The 27,880-nt window shown below is 36.2% G+C and overlaps 1 protein-coding gene across 2 annotated transcripts in view; it reads right to left on the bottom strand.

Moving 5' to 3' along the window:
* LOC128666786 (E3 ubiquitin-protein ligase TRIM39-like) overlaps positions 1-27,880 on the bottom strand; it is a 100,138-nt gene that overhangs the window by 33,739 nt on the left and 38,519 nt on the right. The window contains exon 2 of one of the 2 annotated variants that reach the window (XM_053721582.1): positions 8,301-10,728. The exons of the other annotated variant lie outside the window; for it this stretch is intronic. Coding sequence (XP_053577557.1) covers positions 8,849-10,720 — 1,872 coding nt within the window. The 5' untranslated portion in view covers positions 10,721-10,728 and the 3' untranslated portion in view covers positions 8,301-8,848. Of the gene's footprint in view, positions 1-8,300; positions 10,729-27,880 lie in introns of those variants that run through there. 2 annotated transcript variants of the gene reach the window in all.

Below are 27,880 nucleotides of genomic sequence, written 5' to 3'. Positions count from 1 at the left end.
GAGAGGGTTACCAGTTGAGGGAACCAAGACCACAGACGAAGTACAAATAGTGGGCAATGTTGTTAATCTGTCATCTTTTTCTTTAAATGAAGCACAGTATAGAGTATTAAATCTTGGTTTGAACTTTGCTCCCACAAATGACTTTGATCTGTTCCAAACTATCATAGATGTAAATAGACTCATTAGGAATATTACACTCCAGAAACATTTCTCTGATGTCCCAGGTGTTATTGATGAATCAATGTCTGAAATTACAAAGAATTTTGACATATATCCAAATAAACCTAGCTTTCAGGAAGGCTGTGACATTGTTTCTTTACAACAACTCGAGCTTAGTTCAACACCTGAGCAAGACATGAGAAGTAGGGGTCCTAGTATCAAGAATAAGTCAACATTCTATCCCATACAAAGTAGAGGGAATATTATAGAAACTTTTCACAGTAGAGTAGAAAATGACTTAGTGAAACTTAAATCCCAACGATCCACTCGCAGGTCCAATCTGTCCTTGTCTGAGAAAGAAGCTATTTCTTCTCTTAAAAACAATAATGACCTAGTTGTCAGAAAATCTGATAAGGGCGGAATGGTAGTGGTACTGGATCGTACTCAGTATGTGGCAGAAGGTTTGAGACAACTACAGAATGAGGAAGATTATCTGGTCTTGAATAGAGACCCCACACCTGAATATAAACATTAGTTGAAACATCTTTTGGATGATGGTCTAGAACAAGGGTGTATAGATTCTAACACGGCTGAATTTCTTTTTGTTGACAGCCCCAAGACTCCCTTGTTCCACCATTTCCCAAAAACACACAAATCTCTCACTGAAGTTAAAGGCCGCCCCATTGTGAGCGGTGTAGAATCCCTTCTGGGAAATTTATCCCAGTGGCTTGATAATATTCTGCAGCCTATTGTTTTGTCATTGCTCTCATATGTAAGAGATACTAAGCACATTTTAAATACACTGGAACATGTAGAATGGTCTGACTCTTGTACATGATTAACAATTGATGTTGTCTCCCTCTACTCGAGTATTCCACAGAAAAACCACGTTAAAGCAGCACTCTTTAAGGAAAGATAAAAAGTCACTTTATTAAGGTCCTTTAAAATAACACATTCCAACAATGGGGGTAAACACAAGACATCCTTACGCGTTTCGTGCCCAACTGGCACTTAGTCATAGGATAATCTGAGTGTCTACTGCTCCACACCTTTATACGCTAAACGCCCAAAGCAATCAGCTGAGCACCATTAGCCATAATGTATTCTTAAAGGGATGGAGCAGTGTCACTCATGTTGCATATTAAAAACACTGTTACAATTACATTGCACTGAAGAAATCAAAATTACTATGATGTGAACTTGGGGTTAAAAAACACACATAAATAAATGAATGTATAACTTTATACAAAACCTGCCAAAATTAGACAAGGGAATAAACATACATTATACAAATATTATTAACCCCAAGTACAACGTTATAGAAGAAATTACAAAGTTATAGAAATTTGTATATCTCCATCTCATATATGAGATGAAGTTTTATCTTGCTGAATTCTGTGAATATGTCATGTAAATATATCATAATCAATGTATATATCACATTGTTATTTGTATTAAATATATTTTTGATCCAATCAAAATATTCATATGCATGACAGTTCACCCAATACCACAAGATAATTATTTTTCAAAAACAATATAGTTTCCGCTGGAATCTGTGATTTTGCCATATTGTCATTCATATAAAATATGTAATGAATCACATCAATAGATTCATATATATGACATTTCACCCAATGCAGCAGAATACTATTATATCCAAAACAGGAAATGCTAGATCAAATAATTCTCAATTATCCTTTGATACCTAAGAAAAGATATAGAGAGATACAAAAAAGAGAAAAGAGAAAAGAAGAGAGAATGATAAGCAAGAACCCTGAAGTCCAACATACAACAAGGATATAAATGCAAGAGTATATGAGGGTATGCATTTAAAACACATCTTCAATCCACATAATAACTCATATCCCATTCTTTATTCATGCCGAATGGCATTTTTGTTCTCAACATGAATATCCAATAAAGCTCTTTTTTCTGTAAAATCTTGTTCCTGTTTCCACCCCTAGGTGGCAATTTGGCTAAATCTATTATCTTAACTCCTATTTCAGGTTTGTTCAAAAAATGAAAGCAATTAAAGTGTCTAGCCACTCCAGAGTCCTTATTATAGTTCTTAATATCTCTTTTATGCTCTCCAATTCTAGTTCTCAGACTACGAGTCGTTTGACCAACGTATTGTTCATGGCAAATTGTGCACTCCAAGAGATACACAACGTACTCCGTGCTACAATTTCCATAATGGTTAACTTTATATTCTTTCCCTGTTGTGGTACTTTTGAAGGATTCACCTTTCACAATGTGTTCACACGTACCACAATTACTAACTCCACACTTGAAAGTGCCTTTTTTATTGAACCAGTTAGTTCCAGTACGATTACCTTTACGATATACCAAACTTGGAGACAATTTGCTTGCCAAGGTTGGTGGGTTTTTTTGAGACAAATCTAATGTTTTCTATTAAAGGTGATAGAATGTCATCACTTTTTAAAACCTCCATCCCTTTAAGAATACATTATGGCTAATGGTGCTCAGCTGATTGCTTTGGGCGTTTAGCGTATAAAGGTGTGGAGCAGTAGACACTCAGATTATCCTATGACTAAGTGCCAGTTGGGCACAAAACGCGTAAGGATGTCTTGTGTTTACCCCCATTGTTGGAATGTGTTATTTTAAAGGACCTTAATAAAGTGACTTTTTATCTTTCCTTAAAGAGTGCTGCTTTAACGTGGTTTTTCTGGAGTTGGTATTACGGCTTGCTCAGCCGTCAAGCGTGCACCACGTCACAACATTCAGCTCACGCCCCAAACAATTGCAGCACGCTACTCTGTTAGTGGAGGAGACTGTCGGCTCTAGCCTTGGAGCAGCGTAGAGGATCTGTTTAGTCGAGTATTCCACACTCTAGGGGAGTAGAAGCCGCGACTTTTTTTCTAGACCATTTTACGGATTATGACCGTAATCTTAAAAATTACATTCTTAAAGTACTCACGTTTCTTCTGACCCACAATTTCTTCAAGTTTGAAGACACCTATTATCTCCAAAGATGTGGTACAGCTATGGGGGCGAAGTTTGCCCCCTCCTACGCAAACTTATTTCTAGGATGGTGGGAGTTCTACCACATCTTTGGAGATAACAACCCTTTTAGAGATCATATATCTCTTTATCAGAGATATATAGATGATCTCATTTTTATCTGGACAGGTGGTGAGGAGATTATTCCAGATTTTCTGGAATATCTACATCAGAATAATATTAATCTCAAATTTACTTGAGAGTACAGTACACACAGCATAAATTATCTTGATGTGACATTAAGGAGCAACCCTCAGGGTAAAATTGAGTCTACTGTATATAGAAAACCGATATCAGGAAACTCTCTGCTCCAAGGCACAAGCTGCCATCCGAAACATGTCCCTTTCGCTATTGCGAAAGGTGAGTTCACAAGGCTTAGAAGAAACTGCACAAGCTCTGTACAGTTTAAAAAAGAATCTGTAGATCTTGAACAGAGTTTAATCAGTAGGAAATATCCCAAAGCTATAGTGAATAGAGCCAAAATGGCAGTGAGCGCTATAGAGAGGAAAGACCTTCTTCATCTGAAATCCGCTGAGAGGACTGTGTTTAAAGGTGTAACTTTTGTTACTAATCATAGTGCACAATATCATGACATCTGTAAAATTGTCCGTAAGCACTTTCCACTCCTCTCTGCTGATGATAAATTAATCAACACTGTCAAAAATGGCATCAGATGTTCATACAGGAGGAGCCCAACTTTGGGTAATATTCTGGCACCCACATTACTCAAATCAAAGGAAGAGTCAAGGGGATCTTGGTTAAGGCATACTGGCATGTACAGATGTGGCAGACGAAAATGTAAACCTTGTGATTATGTCAAAGTGACTAAGAATTTTTCTAGCAAGGTTACACACAAAACTTATGATATTGGCACTTGTATGAATTGCACCACTGAATATGCCGTATACCTCATTGAATGTTCCCTTTGCAATGTCCAGTATGTGGGGCTCACCTCCAGAGATCTCAATGCTAGAATGCGTGAACATTTATCATCATTCAAACAGAATAGAGCAACTACACCTATAGTCCAAAACTTTGGTGCTTTTCACAATAATGATCTTAAATACTTTTCATGCTGTGCTATAGAGAAGATCACCAGACCAATCGGGGGTGGGGACATTGACACTATACTGGCTAGAAGGGAAGCTTATTGGATATTCACCTTAGATACAAGGTTACCAAATGGAGTTAACTCCAGGTTTGATATTATCAATCACTGGGAGTGAGTATCCTCTGTCCATTTTTTGCCATTTAAAGTACAAGCACCTAAATACTAACATTCAAATATAATATATTAAGTCATCTATAGTATGTGTTTTGGCCTGATCTGCTATGACCTTAGGCTATTATCCTGTATACACATTCTTACATATTTTCTTAGTGCTCTGTTATGTTACACAAGGTTTATAGTTATAGTTATACCTTCAGCAATTTCGACAGTGTATCCAGTGTACAAATACACCTAATAATTATTTAAATCTTGACTTCTTTGCACTAACAAATGCAGGTGTCTATAATGAACTTCATATGCATGTTAAACATATCTTATCTAGCTCTACATTACATGATAAGCTCCGTTATCTAGTGTATGGCTTTTACACACACCTAGCTACTATTGTTCCATATATTCCATGCTTATATCCTATTTAGATGCTATTGTTAACATACAATCTGTTCATTATTAGCACTGTATTGGTATATGCAAAAAAATATTTTTTAATGATTAAATTTTGGGACTGGTATTTAACACATAAATATTGTCTTGTAGATGCTACTAATGTGTACAGCCCTATTGTGTTCTTATTTTACGCATATCTGTATTTACTATACTAATACTGCATTTTATATATATATTCTGCTTATATGTATATGCAGCACGAACATGCTACCTATGTCAGAATGTATATATTTAGTTTGATTCTCCTCTCTATTTATCTATCCATAGGTTTTTTGTTACTTTATGTACTAATTTCTCCTTACTCTTTTGATACATTTCACCATGGGTTAAATGTGAAGGTAGTGCTATCAAGTTGCTCTCTTAGAGAATAGACATGAATTTCTTAATTGATAATTACATACTATTGGTCAGTGACACTAGGGCGTTGGTTTGTTTTTAACCTATTACATTTGCCTATTAGGTTTTTAAACTGGATGTGGGGGTTTAGCACATAGGCTGTGACTACGGAATTTACTTCCGAAACGCATATGCCTGCGTGCTGCGCCTAGGTCCACTGGACCAACTGTTTGCTGTGTTCCTGTTTTAAGATATCCCAATAAAGACTTTGTACTTTTAAAGAATCGATTGATGTCGGAATCTCTTTCTATGTATAATCATATAAACACATAAATATATCTGTATATAGTCATATAAACACATAAATATATATATGTATATAATCATATAAACACATAAATATATCTGTATATAGTCATATAAACACATAAATATATATGTATATAATCATATAAAACACATAAATATATATATATATATAATCAGATACATACGTATATATTTACACTTTGCTGCCATCACTGCTGCACAAAGTTCTCATGCCTTGTCTCATGGCATGAGAACGAGGCTCCCATAGGAGCCTATGGAAGCGTGCTCTCGTGAGCGCAATACCAATGCGAGCTCATGTTCGCATTGCTGTCAACTTGTAATACCAGTGCACATTAGCGTGTGCTGGTATTACAAAGTGGAGCGCAAATATCGCTTTAGCTAAAGCAATATTTTGCACTCTACTTATAATCCGGCCCTAAATAAGAGTACAAAAGTACAATATTACATGTGTGAAATAAAGATGTCATAAGGAAAAAATAGTAGTAATCCTGGAGATTGTGAATAAAAGTCTTTATTTATTTAAACAAACAGTGTTTAAAAGCGAAAGGCAACACACAGATAAAAGCAAACCAGGTGTGGCACTGTCTGGCTTACGCGTTTCGGCTTGGAGCCGTAGTCATAGCCTGTAGTGCTATGTGTCACACCTATAATATACCCATACCTAAAATCTAATTGGTTAAGAAAAAGAAGACACACCTGTTGCTTAACTACTCTATACAATACTAAATAATACACAGATCTCCTATGCAATTAGAGCACTAAGCTAACATACTAATATACTGAATCTAGTAAAGTGAAAAATAAGGTAAAGCAGATAGAATACACACGATTTGAACAATATGAGAGAAATTTCTAATTTACTGAAACATAAGCCTTACATATACTAGAGAATCAACTGTACAATACAATATATGCAAAGTATTGAGAAACAAAAAAGGAGCAAAGAATAAGAGTAGATACATCCTATATACCCTGACCCTCAGTATAATCCAAAATAATCTCAAAGGCATAATAGTAACTAAGTGAACTTGTTAGATCACTCACTGAATACTAAAGGGGGGGCAATTGCTTAAACTCAATGCTAAATGCTAAATGTATTTTCTAAAGTAAGTCTATACTCATATTTAAACGTATTAGGTACTACTGTATGCATGAAACGCATATATAAGTGAGGCTTGATGTAATTGATAGTGGTTAACATTATGGTACCAGGGGGATTACCATATATTCATAATATTTTCACAATGAGCACCCGTATCCCTAATGGTCTCAACTCGAAGTATGATATTATGAATATATGGTAATCCCCCTCTGCTCTTTGTAGTGTTATTTACTATATAGAGCATCACACTTTCTTCTGGGTGTAATTGTGTGTTTATGTTTTAGCATCACTTGATAAGGTAAGTTTGCATTAAAGGGACATGATTTAGGTAGAACAAACAATTTTAAACAGCTGTCCAGTTTACGTCTATTATCAAATTGCTTCATTCTCTTGATATCCTTTGTTGACAGAGCAGTAATGCACTACTGGTTTCTAAATGAACACATGGGTAAGCCAATAACAATCAGTATATATATGCAGCCACCAATCAGCTGCTAGAACCTAGGTTATTTGCTGCTCACGAGCTTACCTAGATAAACCTTTCAGCAAAGGATAACAAGAGAAGGAAGCAAATGAAATAATAGAAGTAGATTGGAACGTTGTTTAAAATTGTATTCTCTATCTGAATCTTGAATAACTAATTATGACTTTACTGTCGCTTTAATGATTGGCTAATATTAATTATCACTTATTTTGCTGTTAATGAGCTAACATCAGCATCATTTTTTCTATTGAAGGATGTGCTTCAAAATACATCAGTATCTGTGTGAGTTAATCATGGTTAAATCTGCTGAGGTTTATACAGTAAGAGACTTGCTGAGGCCATAGCTAAATAACACAGCAGCAATACGTGTGAATATGTTTATTAATAAATGATTATTAGAACATTACACTACATCAGGGAACTTGACTTGATTTATCTAAACGTGAATTATTAGTTAAAGAACAAACTTTGGAGTAATCATTTACATATTATAAAACCAATACATTTTAATATCTGCATATTCCTTACTATAGCATAATGAGAGAGAGAGAGAGTGTGTGAGTGAGAGAGAGAGAGAGAGAGAGAGAGAGTGTGTGAGTGAGTGAGTGAGTGAGAGAGAGAGAGAGAGAGAGAGAGTGTGTGAGTGAGAGAGAGAGAGAGTGTGTGAGAGAGAGAGAGAGTGTGAGAGAGAGAGAGAGAGAGTGTGAGTGAGTGAGTGAGTGAGTGAGTGAGTGAGTGTGAGTGAGTGAGTGAGTGAGTGAGTGAGTGAGTGAGTGAGTGAGTGAGTGAGTGAGTGAGTGAGTGAGAGAGAGAGAGAGAGAGAGAGAGAGAGAGAGAGAGAGAGAGAGAGAGAGAGAGAGAGAGAGAGAGAGAGAGAGAGAGAGAGAGAGAGAGAGAGAGTGTGTGAGTGAGAGAGAGAGAGAGTGTGTGAGAGAGAGAGTGAGTGAGAGTGAGTGAGTGAGAGTGAGTGAGTGAGTGAGTGAGTGAGTGAGTGAGTGAGTGAGTGAGTGAGTGAGTGAGTGAGTGAGTGAGTGAGTGAGTGAGTGAGTGAGTGAGTGAGTGAGTGAGTGAGTGAGTGAGTGAGAGAGAGAGAGAGAGAGAGAGAGAGAGAGAGAGAGAGAGAGAGAGAGAGAGAGAGAGAGAGAGAGAGAGAGAGAGAGAGAGAGAGAGAGAGAGAGAGAGAGTGTGTGAGTGAGAGAGAGAGAGAGAGAGAGTGTGTGAGTGAGAGAGAGAGAGTGAATGTGTGAGTGAGTGAGTGAGTGTGAGTGAGTGTGAGAGTGAGTGAGTGAGTGTGAGAGTGAGTGAGTGTGAGAGTGAGTGAGTGAGTGTGTGAGTGAGAGAGAGAGAGAGAGAGAGAGAGAGAGAGTGTGAGTGAGAGAGTGTGAGTGAGAGAGAGAGAGAGAGAGAGAGTGTGTGAGAGAGAGAGAGAGAGAGAGAGAGTGTGTGAGTGAGAGAGAGAGAGAGAGAGAGAGTGAGTGAGAGAGAGTGTGTGTGAGTGTGAGAGTGAGAATATATAGACCAATTGATAGATAATAGGCAGACAGATAGATAATAGATAGAAATTCACTGCGGAATGTCTTATTATATGAGTTATTAAAATAATTACTTATTTAGCTACATAACATAGGAACATGTATTTTTATATGTAAGATCAAAGAGGGGACCTAATGTAATAGGAAAACATACATTGTATTACAGCTATGGTTTTCCTTTTGCTGGGCAGTGATTAATATTTCTAGCTCATGATTCTCACCCAGGCACCATCACCACATACCCAGAATGCAGCATGAAGAGGCTCAGTGAAGGTGTCAATGAATGTGTGTAAGTGTCTGATTGGGTCACACAGCTCATAAAAGGACAGACGCCCAGCCTCATAGTCCAGCAGTATTCCTACTCTGTCACATGATAGAGACTGATGTAATGAAGTGTATATGGTTTTATGTGGTACTGCAACATCCAAATGTATATTAGAAAGATCCTCATTATCAACATCATTGTCATCATCATCAATGTTATCATCCTCATCATCCTCATCATAAACACTGTTATTATCAACATCATCATCATAATTATAATCTTCATCATCATCATCATCACTGTTATCATCTTCATCATCCTTATCTTTGTCATTATTAGCATCACTGTCATCATCATCATTATCATCATCATCATTATCATCATCACTGTTATCATCTTCATCATCCTTATCTTTGTCATTATTAGCATCACTGTCATCATCATCATGTTTATCATTCTCAGCATGACAATTGCTCAGTATCCAGTACATATTTCCTATATGAGACACAGTGCCCCTCCTTTGCATACTAGGATAACAAAACCCTATACTCCAGTCCCCTGATTCACTGGTCTGCACTTCCCAGTAATGTCGTCCTGAGGAAAAGCTCCTGGTGCTTAATACCTGAGAAGCATCTGTAAATCTCTCTGGTGTTTCTGGTCGTTCCTGGTTTATTATTGACCAGGATGCACTTTTACAGTCACCTGATACAATAACATTATTATTAGCTGTGTTCATATCCATTAAAATGTCTGATGTCACCTGCATATAGAACCCTTTCTTTACATCAGTCACAATATCAGCTAAACCTCTGTATAAGGTCACTGAAATTAGACCCTCAGCCAGATCCCCCCAAGCAGGGACCTGTTTATCACCTCTCTGTGTGAGCTCATTATCTCCCTTCCAGGCACCACAAAAGTCATCTCTGTGTGATTCCTGTTCTTGTAGGACAGTTAATGGGTCAGTCATGTTGCACAGCTCCTCAATGTGAAACATCTTACTGGTCAGCTCGTCCTTCTCTTTTTCCAGCTGCTGGATCAGATCAGAGATTGTGAGTAAAACCTGCTCCTGCTGCCGGGTGATGTCACTCAGGGCTCTCTTCTCTAGGTCTTCCAGTTGTTTCCTGATGTCCCTAATCAGGGCAGTGAGTCGCTCTGTTACACCAGCTGCTTTCTCTTGCACCCCTCTCCTGTGCTCCTGCAGACTCTGGACTCTTTTCTCAGTCTTCTCTCTCTTTCTGGTTAGTTTCTGCAGAAGATTTCTCAGTTTATTCTTTTTCTTTTGAGAAGCCTCATTTAGCAGTTCCAGCTGGTGTCCCCTGTGCTCTCCAGCCAGGGAGCAAGACACACAGATACAGGCAGCATCCTTAGTGCAGTAATATTCCAGGAGTTTCTTGTGGATTGAGCATTTTCTGTTGCCCCATGAAGTAGTGGGTTCAGTTAAGATATGTTCATCAGACTTACTGTGTCTTCTCAAATGGAAATCACAAAAAGAAGCCTCACACAGCAGACAAGATTTAAAGGCAGGGTGAATGCAGTAAGTGCAGAAGATCCCAGTATCAGTCTCTTGATAACTAGGGAGTAAATGTTTTAGTAAATTACACAGTGTCACATTTCTCTGCATCTCAGGTCTGTAAATTAATTTCTTTCTGCACTCAGGACAGGTATAATCCCCAGAATCCTCCTGGGTACCCAGCACACTCTCAATACAAGGTAGGCAGAAGTTATGGCCACAGCTCAGAGTTACAGGATCTGTATAAATGCTCAGGCAAATAGAGCAGGTTAGCTCCTCTCTCAGATCAGCAGACGCCATGCTTGTATCTAGTGAGAAGAAAGGAAACTGAAAGTTTATTTTTTTTCAACAGAGGGTGTGTTCTCAGCTACTCAGCCCAGTGTATTATGTGACAACCCTTTAGCAAAGCTAATACGATATTCAAATTCTAAAAGTTATACAGTTGTTTGGTTCTGGCATTTGTATTAAAGAAAAAAGTGTTTTTATCTAATAAAGGTTTTAATCTTAAAAGAAGCAGGGCTGATTCTAGAAATGATAGACAAGTAAGACTGACATCAGAAGTGTGGAACAGGGTTCTTCAAACTTGTTTTCCCAAGACCCAGTGCAATGACACCACATACCTTTGTGACCCTATTTTTATGCTAGGTCTGAAAATGTATGAAGTAATAAACAAGATAGCTGCAATTTTTGGCAAAGTGACTAAAATGTGTGCGTACTTTATTCCTGATTGTAGTCAAACTTGTAAGTGTTGTAAATAGTAATAACACAAACACCACACACACTCTCATACAACACACACACACTCTCATAAACCCCCCCCACACACACTTTTTCATACACCACACACACCCTCATACAACACACACACACACACACTCAAACAATGCACACACACTCATACAACGCACACACACACTGTCATACAACACACAAACACTCATACAACACACACACACTCTCATACAACACACACACACACTCTAATACACACACACACTCTCATACAACACACACTCTCATAAACCCACACACACACTCATATAACACAAACACACACCACACACTCTCATACAACACACACACCACACACTCTCATACAACAAACACACACTTTCATAGAACACACACACACCACACACACTATCGTAAAATGCACACACCACACACAATCTCATATGACACGCACTCATATAACACAAATACACACCACATACTCTCATACAACACACACTCTCATACAACACACACACCACACACTCTCATACAACACACACACCACACACTCTCATACAACACACACACCACACACTCTCATACAACAAACACACACACTCTCATACAACAAACACACACACACTTATACAACACACACACCACACACCACACACTATCGTACAACACACACACACCACACACACTCTCGTAAAATGCACACACCACACACACTCATATGACACGCACTCATATAACACAAATACACACCACATACTCTCATACAACACACACTCTCATACAACACACACACACTTGTACAACACACACACTATCATACAACACACACACTCTCGTACACCACACACACACAATCTCATGACACGCACTCTCATACAACACACACAATTTCATATGACACGCACTCTCATACAACACACACACACTCATACAACACACACAATTTCATATGACACACACTCTCTTACAACACACACACTCTCAAATAACACACACCACACACACAATCTCATATGACACAAACACTCTCACACAACACACACAATCTCATATGACACACATACCACACACACTCTCATACAACACACACTACACAATCTCATTTGACACACACACCACACAATCTCATACAACACACACACACTTTAATACAACACACACACTCATGTAACACACACACACTCATACAACACACGCACACTCTCATACAACACACACTCTCATAAACCCCCACACACTCATATAACACAAACACACAACACACACTCTCATACAACACACACACCACACACTCTCATACAACAAACACACACACTCATACAACACACTCGTACAACACACACACACACACCACACACACTATCGTACAACACACACACTATCGTACAACACACACACACCACACACACTATCGTACAACACACACACACACCACACACACTATCGTACAACACACACACACACCACACACACTATCGTACAACACACACACCACACACACTATCGTACAACACACACACACACCACACACACTATCGTACAACACACACACACTATCGTACAACACACACACACTATCGTACAACACACACACACTATCGTACAACACACACACACACCACACACACTCTCGTACAACACACACACACCACACAATCTCATAGTAGATAAGGTTGAAAAAAGACTGAAGTCCATCGAGTTCAACCTATACAAATCTAAAATACTTACAAAAAGCTCCAGTTAAGCTTAAATAACCCCATTAAAATGTGACCCATTTAATACTAGCAATCATATCCATGAATTTTGTTTATATACAGAAATTTATCCAGACTATTTTTAAATGTATCTATGGTATTGGCATTCACTACCTCCTTTGGTAATGAGTTCCACAATGTTATTGCTCTTACAGTGAAAAAACATTTCCGTTGCAGGAGATTAAATCTCCTTTCCTCCAACCTTAAATTATGACCTCTTGTCAGAACCAATTTTCTTGGAATAAAAAGAGCTTCTGCCATCTCTGTATATGGGCCTTGAATATATTTATATAAAGTAATCATGTCACCTCTCAAGCGCCTTTTTTCTAAAGAGAACAGACCCAGTTTGGCTAGCCTCTCCTCATAGGTTAATTTCTCCAATCCCCTTATTAGCTTTGTGGCCCTTCTCTGAACTTTTTCTAGTTCTGCAATATCTTTTTTAGCAATCGGTCCCCAGAACTGCACTCCAAACTCAAGGTGAGGTCTTACCAGGGCTTTATATAATGACAGAATTATGCTTTCCTCCCTTGAATCAATGCCTCTTTTAATACATGCTAGTATCTTATTAGCCTTTGAAGCCGCTGCCCTGCATTGTGCACTCATCTTTAGCTTGTTATCTATTACTACTCCCAAATCCCTTTCCTCCTGTGTTTGGCTAAGTCTTGTCCCATTTAAAAAATACATAGCCTGCTTATTTTTACTTCCAAAATGTAGAACCTTACATTTTTCCGTATTAAATCTCATTTTCCATTCACTTGCCCATAGTTCTAATTTTAGCAAATCCCTTTGCAAAGAGAGTTCATCCTGCTCTGACCTAATGACCTTACTTAACTTAGTATCATCTGCAAAAATAGAGATGTCGCTATTTAATCCTTGCTCCAAGTCATTTATAAAAATATTAAAAAGAACAGGGCCCAGTACTGATCCCTGGGGGACGCCACTGATTACCTTTGTCCAATCTGAGTATGATCCATTTACTGCTACTCGTTGCTCCCTATCTTTTATCCAGTTATTTATCCATGAGCTAACATTTTCAGCTATTCCCAGTCCCTTAATTTTGTGCATTAATCTCTCATGTGGCACTGTATCAAATGCCTTTGCAAAATCTAAGTATATCACATCAACTGATTCCCCTTTATCTATATTTTTACTTACTTCCTCGTAGAATCTAATTAGATTAGTTTGACATGATCTATTTCTCCTAAAGCCATGCTGATTAGAACTCATAATCTTGTTTACACGAATATGATCATCAATATAATCCCTTATAATCCCTTCAAATATCTTCCCCACTATTGATGTCAGACTAACTGGTCTATAGCTTCCTGGATCATCCCTGCTTCCCTTTTTGAAGAGTGGCACCACATCAGCTTTACGCCAATCCTGGGGTACCATGCCTGAGGATAATGAGTCTTGAAAAATTAAGAGTAAAGGTTTGTCTATAACAGTGCTAAATTCACTTAACACCCTTGGGTGTATTCCATCTGGGCCTGGAGTTTTATTTACCTTAATATTTTTTAGTTTTTTCCTGATATCCTCTAAACAAAACCCAGTTAGTGGTATGGACTGGCATGTTCTATTCTGTTCCAAAGTATCATTCAATGGTTCCTCTCTTGTGTATACTGAAGAAAAAAACTGGTTTAGTACCTCAGCCTTCTCCCTGTCATTATTTATCATGCTACCCTCCACACATTTTAATGTACCTATATTATCCTTCTTAGATTTTTTGCTATTTATGTACTTAAAGAACCTTTTAGGGTTAGACTTAGAATCCTTGGCAATTAATTTTTCATTTTCAATTTTGGCTAATTTGATTGCTTTTTTGCATGCTTTGTTACATTCCTTATAAATATTGTATGCTGAGTCTGTACTATTTTCTTTTAATAATTTAAATGCCCTACGTTTTTTCCTAATTTCTTTTAACACATTTTTATTTAGCCATAACGGCTTAGTTTTTTTATTTTTATTTTTATAACCATATGGTATGTATTGATATGTATATTTATTTAACAAATTTTTAAATATTATCCATTTATCCTCTGTATTTTTATTAGAAAATACATTGTCCCAATTTATATTATTTAATGATTTCCTTAAATCGTTGAATTTTGCTTTCTTGAAATTAAAAGTCTTAGTTAAGCCTTTAAAACACTGCATATGAAAAGAGATTTCAAATGTGACCATGTTATGATCACTGTTACCCAAATGTTCTTTAACTTCTATGTTTGATATTATATCTGTATTGTTTGATAGCACTAAATCCAATATAGCTTTACTCCTAGTTGGCTCCTCTATTAATTGTGACAAGAAGTTATCCCTGAGAACATTTAAAAATCTATCCCCCTTAGCTGAATTACTAGTTTCATTGGCCCAGTTTATATCAGGGTAGTTAAAATCTCCCATAATTACAGCACTGTTATTAGCAGCCTTACCTATTTGGATAAGTAGTTGAGTTTCCTCCGGGTCACTAATGTTGGGAGGCTTGTAGCATGTTCCTAGTAATATTTTTTTAGGATTTTTCCCCCCACTCTTTATTTCAACCCACAGGGTCTCTACATTGTCACTTGTATCATAAATATCTTCCCTTATTGTAGGTTTAAGGTCAGGTTTAATATACATGCAGATTCCTCCACCCCTTTTATTATTCCTGTCCCTCCTAAATAATGTATACCCCTCTAAGTTAACTGCCCAGTCATGTGAATCATCCCACCAAGTTTCAGTTATACTGATAACATCATAGTCCTCTTCTGCAACTAAGAGCGTCAGCTCCCCCATTTTACCTGTCATGCTTCTTGCATTTGTTGTCATACATTTAATTTTCATGTGCTTTCTGCTGCTACTTGGTGTACTTTCCTCTATACTTTCTAATGTGACATTTCTTAAGTCATCCCTTCCTTGAGATATTAAGGGAGTGACATATTCAGAGACTGATCTCTCTGTTCTATTTTGTTCTAATTGACCCTCCCCCCCTTTGCCTAGTTTAAAAGGTTCTCTAAACATGCTACCATCCTTTCCCCCAACACACCTGCACCCATGTCATTCAGGTGCAATCCATCCTTACTGTACAATTTGTACCCTAGTGAAAAATCAGCCCAGTGTTCTAAAAAGTCAAACCCCTCATTTTTACACCACGCACTCATATAACACAAATACACACCACATACTCTCATACAACACACACACAACACACACACTCTTGTACACCACACACACTCTCATACAATGCACACACCACACACAATCTCATGACACGCACTCTCATACAACACACACACACACAACACACACAATTTCATATGACACACACTCTCTTCCAACACACACACTCTCAAATAACACACTCCACACACACAATACACAATCTCATATGACACAAACACTCTCACACAACACACCCAATCTCATATGACACACACACACTCTCATACAACACACACTCTCATAAACCCCCACACACTCATATAACACAAACACACAACACACTCTCATACAACACACACACCACACACTCTCATACAACACACACACCACACACTCTCATACAACACACACACCACACACTCATACAACACACACACACTCGTACAACACACACACACTCGTACAACACACACACACTCGTACAACACACACACACTCGTACAACACACACACACACACACCACACACACTATCGTACAACACACACACTATCGTACAACACACACACACCACACACACACACCACACACACTATCGTACAACACACACACACCACACACACTATCGTACAACACACACACACCACACACACTATCGTACAACACACACACACTATCGTACAACACACACACACACTCTCGTACAACACACACACACCACACAATCTCATATGACACGCACTCATATAACACAAATACACACCACATACTCTCATACAACACACACACACACACAACACACACACTCTTGTACACCACACACACTCTCATACAATGCACACACCACACACAATCTCATGACACGCACTCTCATACAACACACACACACACACACTCATACAACACACACAATTTCATATGACACACACTCTCTTCCAACACACACACTCTCAAATAACACACTCCACACACACAATACACAATCTCATATGACACAAACACTCTCACACAACACACCCAATCTCATATGACACACACACACCACACACACACTTTCATACAACACACACTACACAATCTCATTTGACACACACGCCACACAATCTCATACAACACACACACTTTAATACAACACACACACTCATGTAACACACACCCACACTCTCCTACAACACACACACCAGTTGCGACCCAGTAAACATGGTGTTGTGACCCAGTAATGGGTCCCAGCCCGTGGTTTGAAGAACCTTGGTGTGGAAGATACGGGAAGGGATTATAAGGGATTATATTCAACACTATTTTGGGAAAAATATTATAAGTTAAAGTCAGTATCGTTTTATGAGTAATAGTTCATTTTGAATGAATGAATAGTTGATGTGGTTTACTTTGATTTTGCAAAGGCATAGTTGCTAACATTTGAAAAAAAATTGCAGGGACACTTTGCAGCTATCGATTACCTGTGTGAAATTTTTTACCACACCCCCTGCCCTAAAGTTCCACCCACTTTGACATATATATATATGAATTAAAATCTGAAACTAAAAGGTATAGAACAAATGAGGAAATATGCACAATCAGTGGCATAGCGTGGGTTGTCAGCACCCAGGGCAAGGCAAGTATTGCGCCCCCTAACCCATTAGCACTGACTGAGTCTCTTCCACCAGTACAGTAGGGATTGACTATAGTACCTCACTGTACCACCTCACTATTGTACCCCCCACCCCCCCAAATCTGAATTACTCAGTGCTCTGATTATGAAATAGTTGAAAATGTTATCACAAAAAGTATGTGAGAAAACAAAAATACACATATAAATAAAAAAGATAAGATGAACCTTGCATGTATAAATATATATTACCATCTTATAGCTATAAAGTATGTGAGAGCTTGGGAGTCTGCCCAATATAGAGCTTGGGAGTCTGCCCAATATAGAGCTTGGGAGTCTGCCCAATATAGAGCTTGGGAGTCTGCCCAATATAGAGCTTGGGAGTCTGCCCAATATAGAGCTTGGGAGTCTGCCCAATATAGAGCTTGGGAGTCTGCCCAATATAGAGCTTGGGAGTCTGCCCAATATAGAGTTTGGGAGTCTGCACAGTATAAAGTTTGTGAATCTGCACAATATAGAGTATGGGAGTCTGCACAATATAGAGTTTGGGAGTCTGCACAATATAGAGTTTGGGAGTCTGCACAATATAGAGTTTGGGAGTCTGCACAATATAGAGTTTGGGAGTCTGCACAATATAGAGTTTGGGAGTCTGCACAATATAGAGTTTGGGAGTCTGCACAATATAGAGTTTGGGAGTCTGCACAATATAGAGTTTGGGAGTCTGCACAATATAGAGTTTGGGAGTCTGCACAATATAGAGTTTGGGAGTCTGCACAATATAGAGTTTGGGAGTCTGCACAATATAGAGTTTAGGAATCTGCATAATATAGAGTATGGGAGTCTGCACAATATAGAATTTGGAAGTCTGCCCAATATAGAGTTTGGGAGTCTGCACAATATAAAGTTTGGGCGTCTGCACAATGTAAAGTTTAGGAGTCAGTACAATATAGAGTTTGGGAGTCTGCACAATATAGAGTATGGAAGTCTTCACAATATAAAGTTTGGGAGTCTGCACAATATAAAATTTGGGAGTCTGCACAATATAAAATTTGGGAGTCTGCACAATATAAAATTTGGGAGTCTGCACAATATAAAATTTGGGAGTCTGCACAATATAAAATTTGGGAGTCTGCACAATATAAAATTTGGGAGTCTGCACAATATAAAATTTGGGAGTCTGCACAATATACAGTTTGGGAGTCTGCACAATATACAGTTTGGGAGTCTGCACAATATACAGTTTGGGAAGCTGCACAATATAAAGTATAGAAGTCTGCACAATATAAAGTATGGAAGTCTGCACAATATAAAGTTTGGGAGTCTGCACAATATAAAGTATGGGAGTTTGGTAGGTTTAGACTGTCTAGCTGGTGGGGAATCTAGCACACCTGAAGTAAACTTTATCCCAAAGTTTAAAGAGTTATAGTTAGTTGTAGTAGGTGGCGCAAAACAAGTTGCTATCCCAATGTGTCTTACTGTAAATATGTGTGATAATATGTGGGCTCAATATATGTTAATGTTTTGATGAGTCCTAATTTTATATTCTCTTTTGGAAAAAAATGGATGTCGAAACTTTTTAAGAAATAAATATGATCCTTTATTTGATTATGGTAAATTTACCCAATAGTAGTGATGCTAAAAGTACAGTTAAACAAAAATTATTACAATTACTTCAAAGTTTAAAAAATGACACCGGTGTCTCTATGTATAAAAATGTACATAATATATAAAAAATAAATTAAATTAAAATAATAACGTTAAAATCTTATAATTTATACAGTTTTGGGTTTATCACAAGTTGTAATTTCTAACAGAATGTTTGTAGATACAATTTTATAGTGGATAAAACAATAGTTGCTGTATAGTTCATATAGGATACTTTGTTTCAAGTTCAGCTATGCAATTGAGATCTTATCTTAGGCAACTATATATCAAATGTAGAGGTATGTTGGTGCGATTTTTATCACACTATAATATAAGTATACAAATTAGTACCTTGAAGTGTATCTGTTTGATATCACTTTTGTGAGATAATTGCGGTTAAATAAACGCCGCTATGCCAGTGTTTTGATTAAGTTTCAAGATCAAGCTGGTGGCAGTTCTATATGAGCTGCTGGCGGTTAAATAAATGCCGCTTTGGTTTCCTCTTATTAGGTGGGCTTATCTGTTTGCTGCGAGAAAATTCACTTTTATATAAGTGTTTGGGTATTTGTCGTGGCCGCTCAGTTACCTTATCCTTTGTCGGTCAGTGACCGATCGCGCTCTTAAGGGTTTCTTGGTGGGATCTTCGTTGCGGTTAAGTGCTAACCGTTTGCTGATGTTTTTTAAGTATCTACGGTTTTTCTATTCTGTGGCTTGTCTGTCGGTCAGTGACCGATCACGATGGTATGGTTGTTGGATAACCTCCTGATGTGGAATTTTTGCGTGCCTTTCCGGTCTGTTGTTCCCAGGTTTCTTAGATGTCGGTCAGTGACCGATCTGGGTGCTGAAATGTGGTTGTTGGGATAAGTAGAAAGTTTGTAGGATAAGTAGAAAAAGGATTTCTAGTTATCAATGTGATCTTTGCGGTTAAATATATGCCGCTCAGTGGGAACTTGAATATTTCAACTGGGTATAGCTGGTATTCACTTTGTCTTCTCAAATCCTGTGCAGGTGTGCTCTGGTATCAACATGTTTCGGCTGGACAGCCTTTTTCAAGATACCAGATGTGGGGATTCAAAGGCTATTTAAAGCCTCTCTAATTTAGCAATAAATCACTAATTGATGATATACATAAAATCAAAAAAATCAGGAACAATTATAAAATGCTGTTTTATTATATAACATAGGTATCCTTGGGTCTTAATTATAATATAGTTGGGTGTTTTTATGTAGCGATAAACATTTTATATGATTACTTTTAAAATAGAGAAAGATATTATATATCTTAATGTCAATTACTTTTAGAGTGTATATTTTAGTCACTTTATGAAACCATGGATATTTTTAAAAGGTTTCTGTAATTAGAGCGTAATATTAGAGTGAAATAATTTGTCTATACTTATCGTTGTATGGATATTTTAACCATAAAATATAGTTAAAACGGGGCCAATGGTGAAATTAGAATTTAGTGAAATAAAAGTTAGATGGGCCAAAAGAGAATATAAATTTAAGTGAATCTTTTGACTCTAGTTTGAATGTTTCTATTTGTTATCTGTGGGCTACAATAACCAGATAGTGGGTATTGTAAAAATATGGTAAAGAGCTGTATGATCCAATGAGTGTGTTGTACCAATACTTTTCTAGTTTTTGTGGATATTAGTATTATCGGATGAGAGATTAGCCTTCTTGTATGAATTTTTATAATTATTGTAGGAATTTTAAAATTTCAAGTTGTTTGTCCTTAGACTGTAAAACTAAGTTGTAATTTTGTCAAATATATATATATTTTATTTTAGAATTCTATTGTATTTAATCAACTTGGTTTGTTAGTGTGATGGCTTGGTTTTTATGATCTTAATCTTTATAAAAATGGCCTATGTGTTAGTTTAAATTTCAAGTGGTGTGTCCTTAGACTGTAAAACTATATATTTATTTATGATATATATATATATTTTTTTTCTTGAGTAGTTTTATTATGTTTAGTAAATATGTTTTAATGGTGTGTTTGTGTGTTTTCGTGTCTATACTTATCGTTGTATGGATATTTTAACCATAAAATGGGGCCAATTGTGAAATAAAAATTAGTGAAATAAAAATTAGTGAAATAAAAGTTAGATGGGCCAAAAGAGAATATAAATTTAAGTGAATCTTTTGACTCTAGTTTGAATGTTTCTATTTGTTATCTATGGGCTACAATAACCAGATAGTGGGTATTGTAAAAATATAGTAAAGAGCTGTATGATCCAATGAGTGTGTTGTACCAATACTTTTCTAGTTTTTGTGGATATTAGTATTATCGGATGAGAGATTAGCCTTCTTGTATGAATTTTTATAATTATTGTAGAAATTTTAAAATTTCAAGTTGTTTGTCCTTAGACTGTAAAACTAAGTGGTAATTTTGTCAAATATATATATATTTTATTTTAGAATTCTATTGTATTTAATCAACTTGGTTTGTTAGTGTGATGGCTTGATTTTTATGATCTTAATCTTTATAAAAATGGCCTATGTGTTAGTTTAAATTTCAAGTGGTGTGTCCTTAGACTGTAAAACTATATATATATATATATATATATTTTTTTTTTATTTTTTTTTTATTTTTTTTTATGATATATATATATATATATATATATATATATATATATATATATATTCTTGAGTAGTTTTATTATGTTTAGTAAATATGTTTTAATGGTGTGTTTGCGTGTTTTCGTGATATTTATCTTATAGAATTGCATTGAGGTCTAGTTCGCTATTGAGGCCTTTTGGGTGTAGAGTTTTCATTTTGAAAATCAATTCTGCTTCATGGTATAGTAGCTTTTTTTCCATATTTCCGCCTCTACCATCTGTCTTTATTTTCTTAATGCCCCAAAATTTCATGTCATTTGGGTTACCTTTGTGGAATTCTTTAAAGTGGGCATAAAGTCTGGTATTATCTTTTTCTTTTTCTATGCATCTGATGTGTTCTCTTATTCTTTCTTTCAGTTTCCTTCCCGTTTGACCTAGGTACTGTAGTTTACATGAGCACTGAATTAAATAGATTATGTTGGTGTCAGTGCATCTTATGGTGTCATTAATCTTCAATTCTTTCTGGGTTACATTAGATTTTACCTTTTTGGTTTTGGTGCTAAATTTGCATGATTTGCATACATGACATGGAAAAAATCCTAATAGTTTTTCATTGTTTAAGTTGTATTGCTGGGGACCTGTTTTTGATTTAAATTCGCTTGGCGCTAAGATATTCTTTAAATTAGTGGCCTTTCTGAATATAACATCAGGGCGATATTTTAGTCTTTTCCCTATTATGGGGTCACTTCTGGCTATGTGCCAGTGTTTCTTTACAATGTTCTCAATTAGTTTATGTTGACTAGAAAATGATGTAATAAATGGAATGTCATATGGATCTTTTCCTGCCTTGTTAGTCATATTGCTGTCTTCTAGTAGTGACCTCCTGTCTATTTGTCTAACCAGTTTGTTGGTTTCTAGTAGTTGTTTGGGGTGGTATCCTTTCTCTAAAAATCTGTTGTGCAAGATCTCTGCTTGTGAGTCATAATCTGCGATGTGTGTGCAGTTTCTTCTGATTCTTGAGAATTGCCCTTTTGGTATGTTTCTTTTCCATTTATTATGATGGCAGCTTTTAAAATCAATATAGCTGTTGGCATCGACTTTTTTAAAAAAGGTGGTTGTGGTTATTTCATTATTTATTATAGATATTTCTATATCCAGAAAATTAATTTTTACTTTGTTATATTCATATGTGAATATTAATCCGAAATCATTGGTGTTAAAATCTGAAATGAATTGTTCTAGTAGTTCCTCATCACCTTTCCAGATAATGAATATATCATCAATAAACCTTTTGTAGAGCACGAGATTCGCACCCCACGGAGTTCCGGACAAAAAAAGTTCTTCAAAATGCCCTACGAACAAATTGGCGTAACTGGGTGCGAATCTCGTGCCCATGGCTGTGCCCTTTTTTTGCAAATAGTAATGCCCATTAAATGAAAAATAGTTATTCTTAAGAATAAACTCCATACAGTCTAATATGAATTCTTGCTGTACTTTTGACATTTCTGTATCTCTTAGTAGATAGGAATGAGTAGCCTCTAGACCTTTCTGATGTTCTATGCAAGTGTATAAAGAACTCACGTCACACGTGACTAAGATGTAGTTATCTTCCCATTTTAAATTTTCTATTAGATTTAAAAAATGTTTGGTGTCTTTGAGATGTGATGGTATAGATTTCACATATTTCTGTAGGTAATAATCTGTGTATTGCGATAGGTTAGATGTTAGGGAATCAATTCCTGAGATGATTGGTCTGCCTGGGGGGTTGGTGATGCTTTTATGGATTTTGGGCAGGAAATAAAAGACTGGTGTCCTTGGGTGATCAATTTCTAGAAATCTACTTTCTTGGTTATTAAGAATACCTTTGTTTTTTGCTGTAAGTATCATTTTGTCCAAGTTTTTCTTCATGGATTCTAAGGGGTTCCCAGTCAATTTTTTATATGTTGCCTCATCTCCCAATAATCTATATGCTTCATTAAGGTAGTGTACAGTGTCCATTATAACCACTCCCCCACCTTTATCAGCTTGTTTAATCGTTATGTCTTTGTTCTCTTTTAGATCTTTTAAAACTAAATTTTCTTTTTTGGTTAGATTCCATTTTAAGTCTTTTTTATCGTCTATTTTTTCAATATCTTCTTTTACCTTTTTTTCGAATATTTCTATTGCACTACCTTTTTCTTGTGTGGGGTTGAAATCAGATTTCTGTTTGAGATTAGTATGAATGTATGTGGAAGTATAGTTAATAGTACTTTCTAAAGGATTTTTTAGAAAATATTTTTTAAGTGCTAGTTTCCTTGTGAACTGGTTGACATGGATTAGAGTCTCAAATTTGTTGATTCTATTGGTTGGTGCGAATGATAGTCCTTTACTTAATACAGATTTCTGTTCATTGTTGAGAGCTACTTTACTGAGATTAAAAATGCCTTTTGGTTCTATTTGGATTTTTTCGTGGCTTTCTTTGGTTCTACCTCCTCTTCCTCTGTGTCCTCTATTCTTCTTTTGCCTTTTGGGGGGTCGTGGGTTTGGATTGGGCCCTCTTCTAAAAAAGATAACCTTGAACTGTGCGTTTTTGCTGGAACTGCTGGTGTTCTGTGATCATCATTTTCGTGGGTTAATGAACTGTATCTGTTATTAGTTTCAATATTTCTTTCAGTCTGGTGGTTGTGTGATTCTTTGTGTCTAGGTGAATGTGTTTTCCTCTGGTGATTTGTCGGTGTTTCCCAATCTTTTTGTTCTGTGTGCTGATATCTCCAGTTAGTGTGCATATTGTCTTCGTTGTGTCTGTTATTCCTATCTCTGTGGTTAGTTGGTGTTTCCCAATCTTTTTGTTCTGTGTGTTGGTATCTCCAATTCGTGTGCGTATAATCATCATTGTGTCTATTATACATATCTCTGTGTTTATCAAAGTGCCTATTGCTGTGATTATGTGAATTTTTGTGGAAATCTCTTTCATTTCTAAAATCATCATTTCTATATTGATCATTGTTTTGATTTTGATAGTCTCGTTGATTGTCATTAAAATGTTTATAGTTGTGGTGTGTAGAGAAATGTCTTTGTTCTCTATTTTTCAAATCATAATTTCTATTGTGATTATAATTATATCTCCAGTGTCCTTGATTCCTATATTCGTGATTATTTCTATATTCATAATTATGTGATTTGTGATCTCTGTAATTGTTATAGTAGTTGTTGGTGTCATGTTGTCTATTGAAATTGTTTCTATTATTTCTATTGTAATCGTTGTTAGTATATTGTCTCTCATTGGGATTCCTATTTTGCATAGTGTTTCTATTTGTGATTCTTTCTCTTTGGTCGTTTCGTGAAGTTTGGTATGTTGTGTTGTTTGATGCTTCTATATCATTCATTGGTTTTCTACTGCTGAATATATAGTTTTACAGTCTAAGGACACACCACTTGAAATTTAAACTAACACATAGGCCATTTTTATAAAGATTAAGATCATAAAAACCAAGCCATCACACTAACAAACCAAGTTGATTAAATACAATAGAATTCTAAAATAAAATATATATATATTTGACAAAATTACAACTTAGTTTTACAGTCTAAGGACAAACAACTTGAAATTTTAAAATTCCTACAATAATTATAAAAATTCATACAAGAAGGCTAATCTCTCATCCGATAATACTAATATCCACAAAAACTAGAAAAGTATTGGTACAACACACTCATTGGATCATACAGCTCTTTACCATATTTTTACAATACCCACTATCTGGTTATTGTAGCCCACAGATAACAAATAGAAACATTCAAACTAGAGTCAAAAGATTCACTTACATTTATATTCTCTTTTGGCCCATCTAACTTTTATTTCACTAAATTCTAATTTCACCATTGGCCCCGTTTTAACTATATTTTATGGTTAAAATATCCATACAACGATAAGTATAGACAAATTATTTCACTCTAATATTACGCTCTAATTACAGAAACCTTTTAAAAATATCCATGGTTTCATAAAGTGACTAAAATATACACTCTAAAAGTAATTGACATTAAGATATATAATATCTTTCTCTATTTTAAAAGTAATCATATAAAATGTTTATCGCTACATAAAAACACCCAACTATATTATAATTAAGACCCAAGGATACCTATGTTATATAATAAAACAGCATTTTATAATTGTTCCTGATTTTTTTGATTTTATGTATATCATCAATTAGTGATTTATTGCTAAATTAGAGAGGCTTTAAATAGCCTTTGAATCCCCACATCTGGTATCTTGAAAAAGGCTGTCCAGCCGAAACATGTTGATACCAGAGCACACCTGCACAGGATTTGAGAAGACAAAGTGAATACCAGCTATACCCAGTTGAAATATTCAAGTTCCCACTGAGCGGCATATATTTAACCGCAAAGATCACATTGATAACTAGAAATCCTTTTTCTACTTATCCTACAAACTTTCTACTTATCCCAACAACCACATTTCAGCACCCAGATCGGTCACTGACCGACATCTAAGAAACCTGGGAACAACAGACCGGAAAGGCACGCAAAAATTCCACATCAGGAGGTTATCCAACAACCATACCATCGTGATCGGTCACTGACCGACAGACAAGCCACAGAATAGAAAAACCGGAGATACTTAAAAAACATCAGCAAACGGTTAGCACTTAACCGCAACGAAGATCCCACCAAGAAACCCTTAAGAGCGCGATCGGTCACTGACCGACAAAGGATAAGGTAACTGAGCGGCCACGACAAATACCCAAACACTTATATAAAAGTGAATTTTCTCGCAGCAAACAGATAAGCCCACCTAATAAGAGGAAACCAAAGCGGCATTTATTTAACCGCCAGCAGCTCATATAGAACTGCCACCAGCTTGATCTTGAAACTTAATCAAAACACTGGCATAGCGGCGTTTATTTAACCGCAATTATCTCACAAAAGTGATATCAAACAGATACACTTCAAGGTACTAATTTGTATACTTATATTATAGTGTGATAAAAATCGCACCAACATACCTCTACATTTGATATATAGTTGCCTAAGATAAGATCTCAATTGCATAGCTGAACTTGAAACAAAGTATCCTATATGAACTATACAGCAACTATTGTTTTATCCACTATAAAATTGTATCTACAAACATTCTGTTAGAAATTACAACTTGTGATAAACCCAAAACTGTATAAATTATAAGATTTTAACGTTATTATTTTAATTTAATTTATTTTTTATATATTATGTACATTTTTATACATAGAGACACCGGTGTCATTTTTTAAACTTTGAAGTAATTGTAATAATTTTTGTTTAACTGTACTTTTAGCATCACTACTATTGGGTAAATTTACCATAATCAAATAAAGGATCATATTTATTTCTTAAAAAGTTTCGACATCCATTTTTTTCCAAAAGAGAATATAAAATTAGGACTCATCAAAACATTAACATATATTGAGCCCACATATTATCACACATATTTACAGTAAGACACATTGGGATAGCAACTTGTTTTGCGCCACCTACTACAACTAACTATAAAGTATGGGAGTCTGCACAATATAAAGTATGGGAGTCTGCACAATATAAAGTATGGGAGTCTGCACAATATAAAGTATGGGAGTCTGCACAGTATAAAGTTTGGAAGTCTGTACAATATAAAGTATGGAAGTCTGCACAATATAAAGTATGGAAGTCTGCACAATATAAAGTATGGGAGTCTGCACAATATAAAGTATGGGAGTCTGCACAATATAAAGTATGGGAGTCTGCACAATATAAAGTATGGGAGTCTGCACAATATAAAGTATGGGAGTCTGCACAGTATAAAGTTTGGAAGTCTGTACAATATAAAGTATGGAAGTCTGCACAATATAAAGTATGGGAGTCTGCACAGTATAAAGTTTGGGAGTCAGTACAATATAGAGTTTGAGAGTCTGCACAATTAAAAGGATTGGAGTCTGCGCAATATAAAGTTTGGGAGTCTTCACAATAAAAAGTATGGGAGTCTGCACAATATAAAGTTTGG

The sequence above is a fragment of the Bombina bombina genome, chromosome 7 (genome assembly GCF_027579735.1).
Source record: "Bombina bombina isolate aBomBom1 chromosome 7, aBomBom1.pri, whole genome shotgun sequence".
Classification (NCBI taxonomy): domain Eukaryota; kingdom Metazoa; phylum Chordata; class Amphibia; order Anura; family Bombinatoridae; genus Bombina; species Bombina bombina.
The sequence above is the reverse complement of the archived record's forward strand: the minus strand, read 5'-3'. Positions and strand labels throughout refer to the sequence as shown.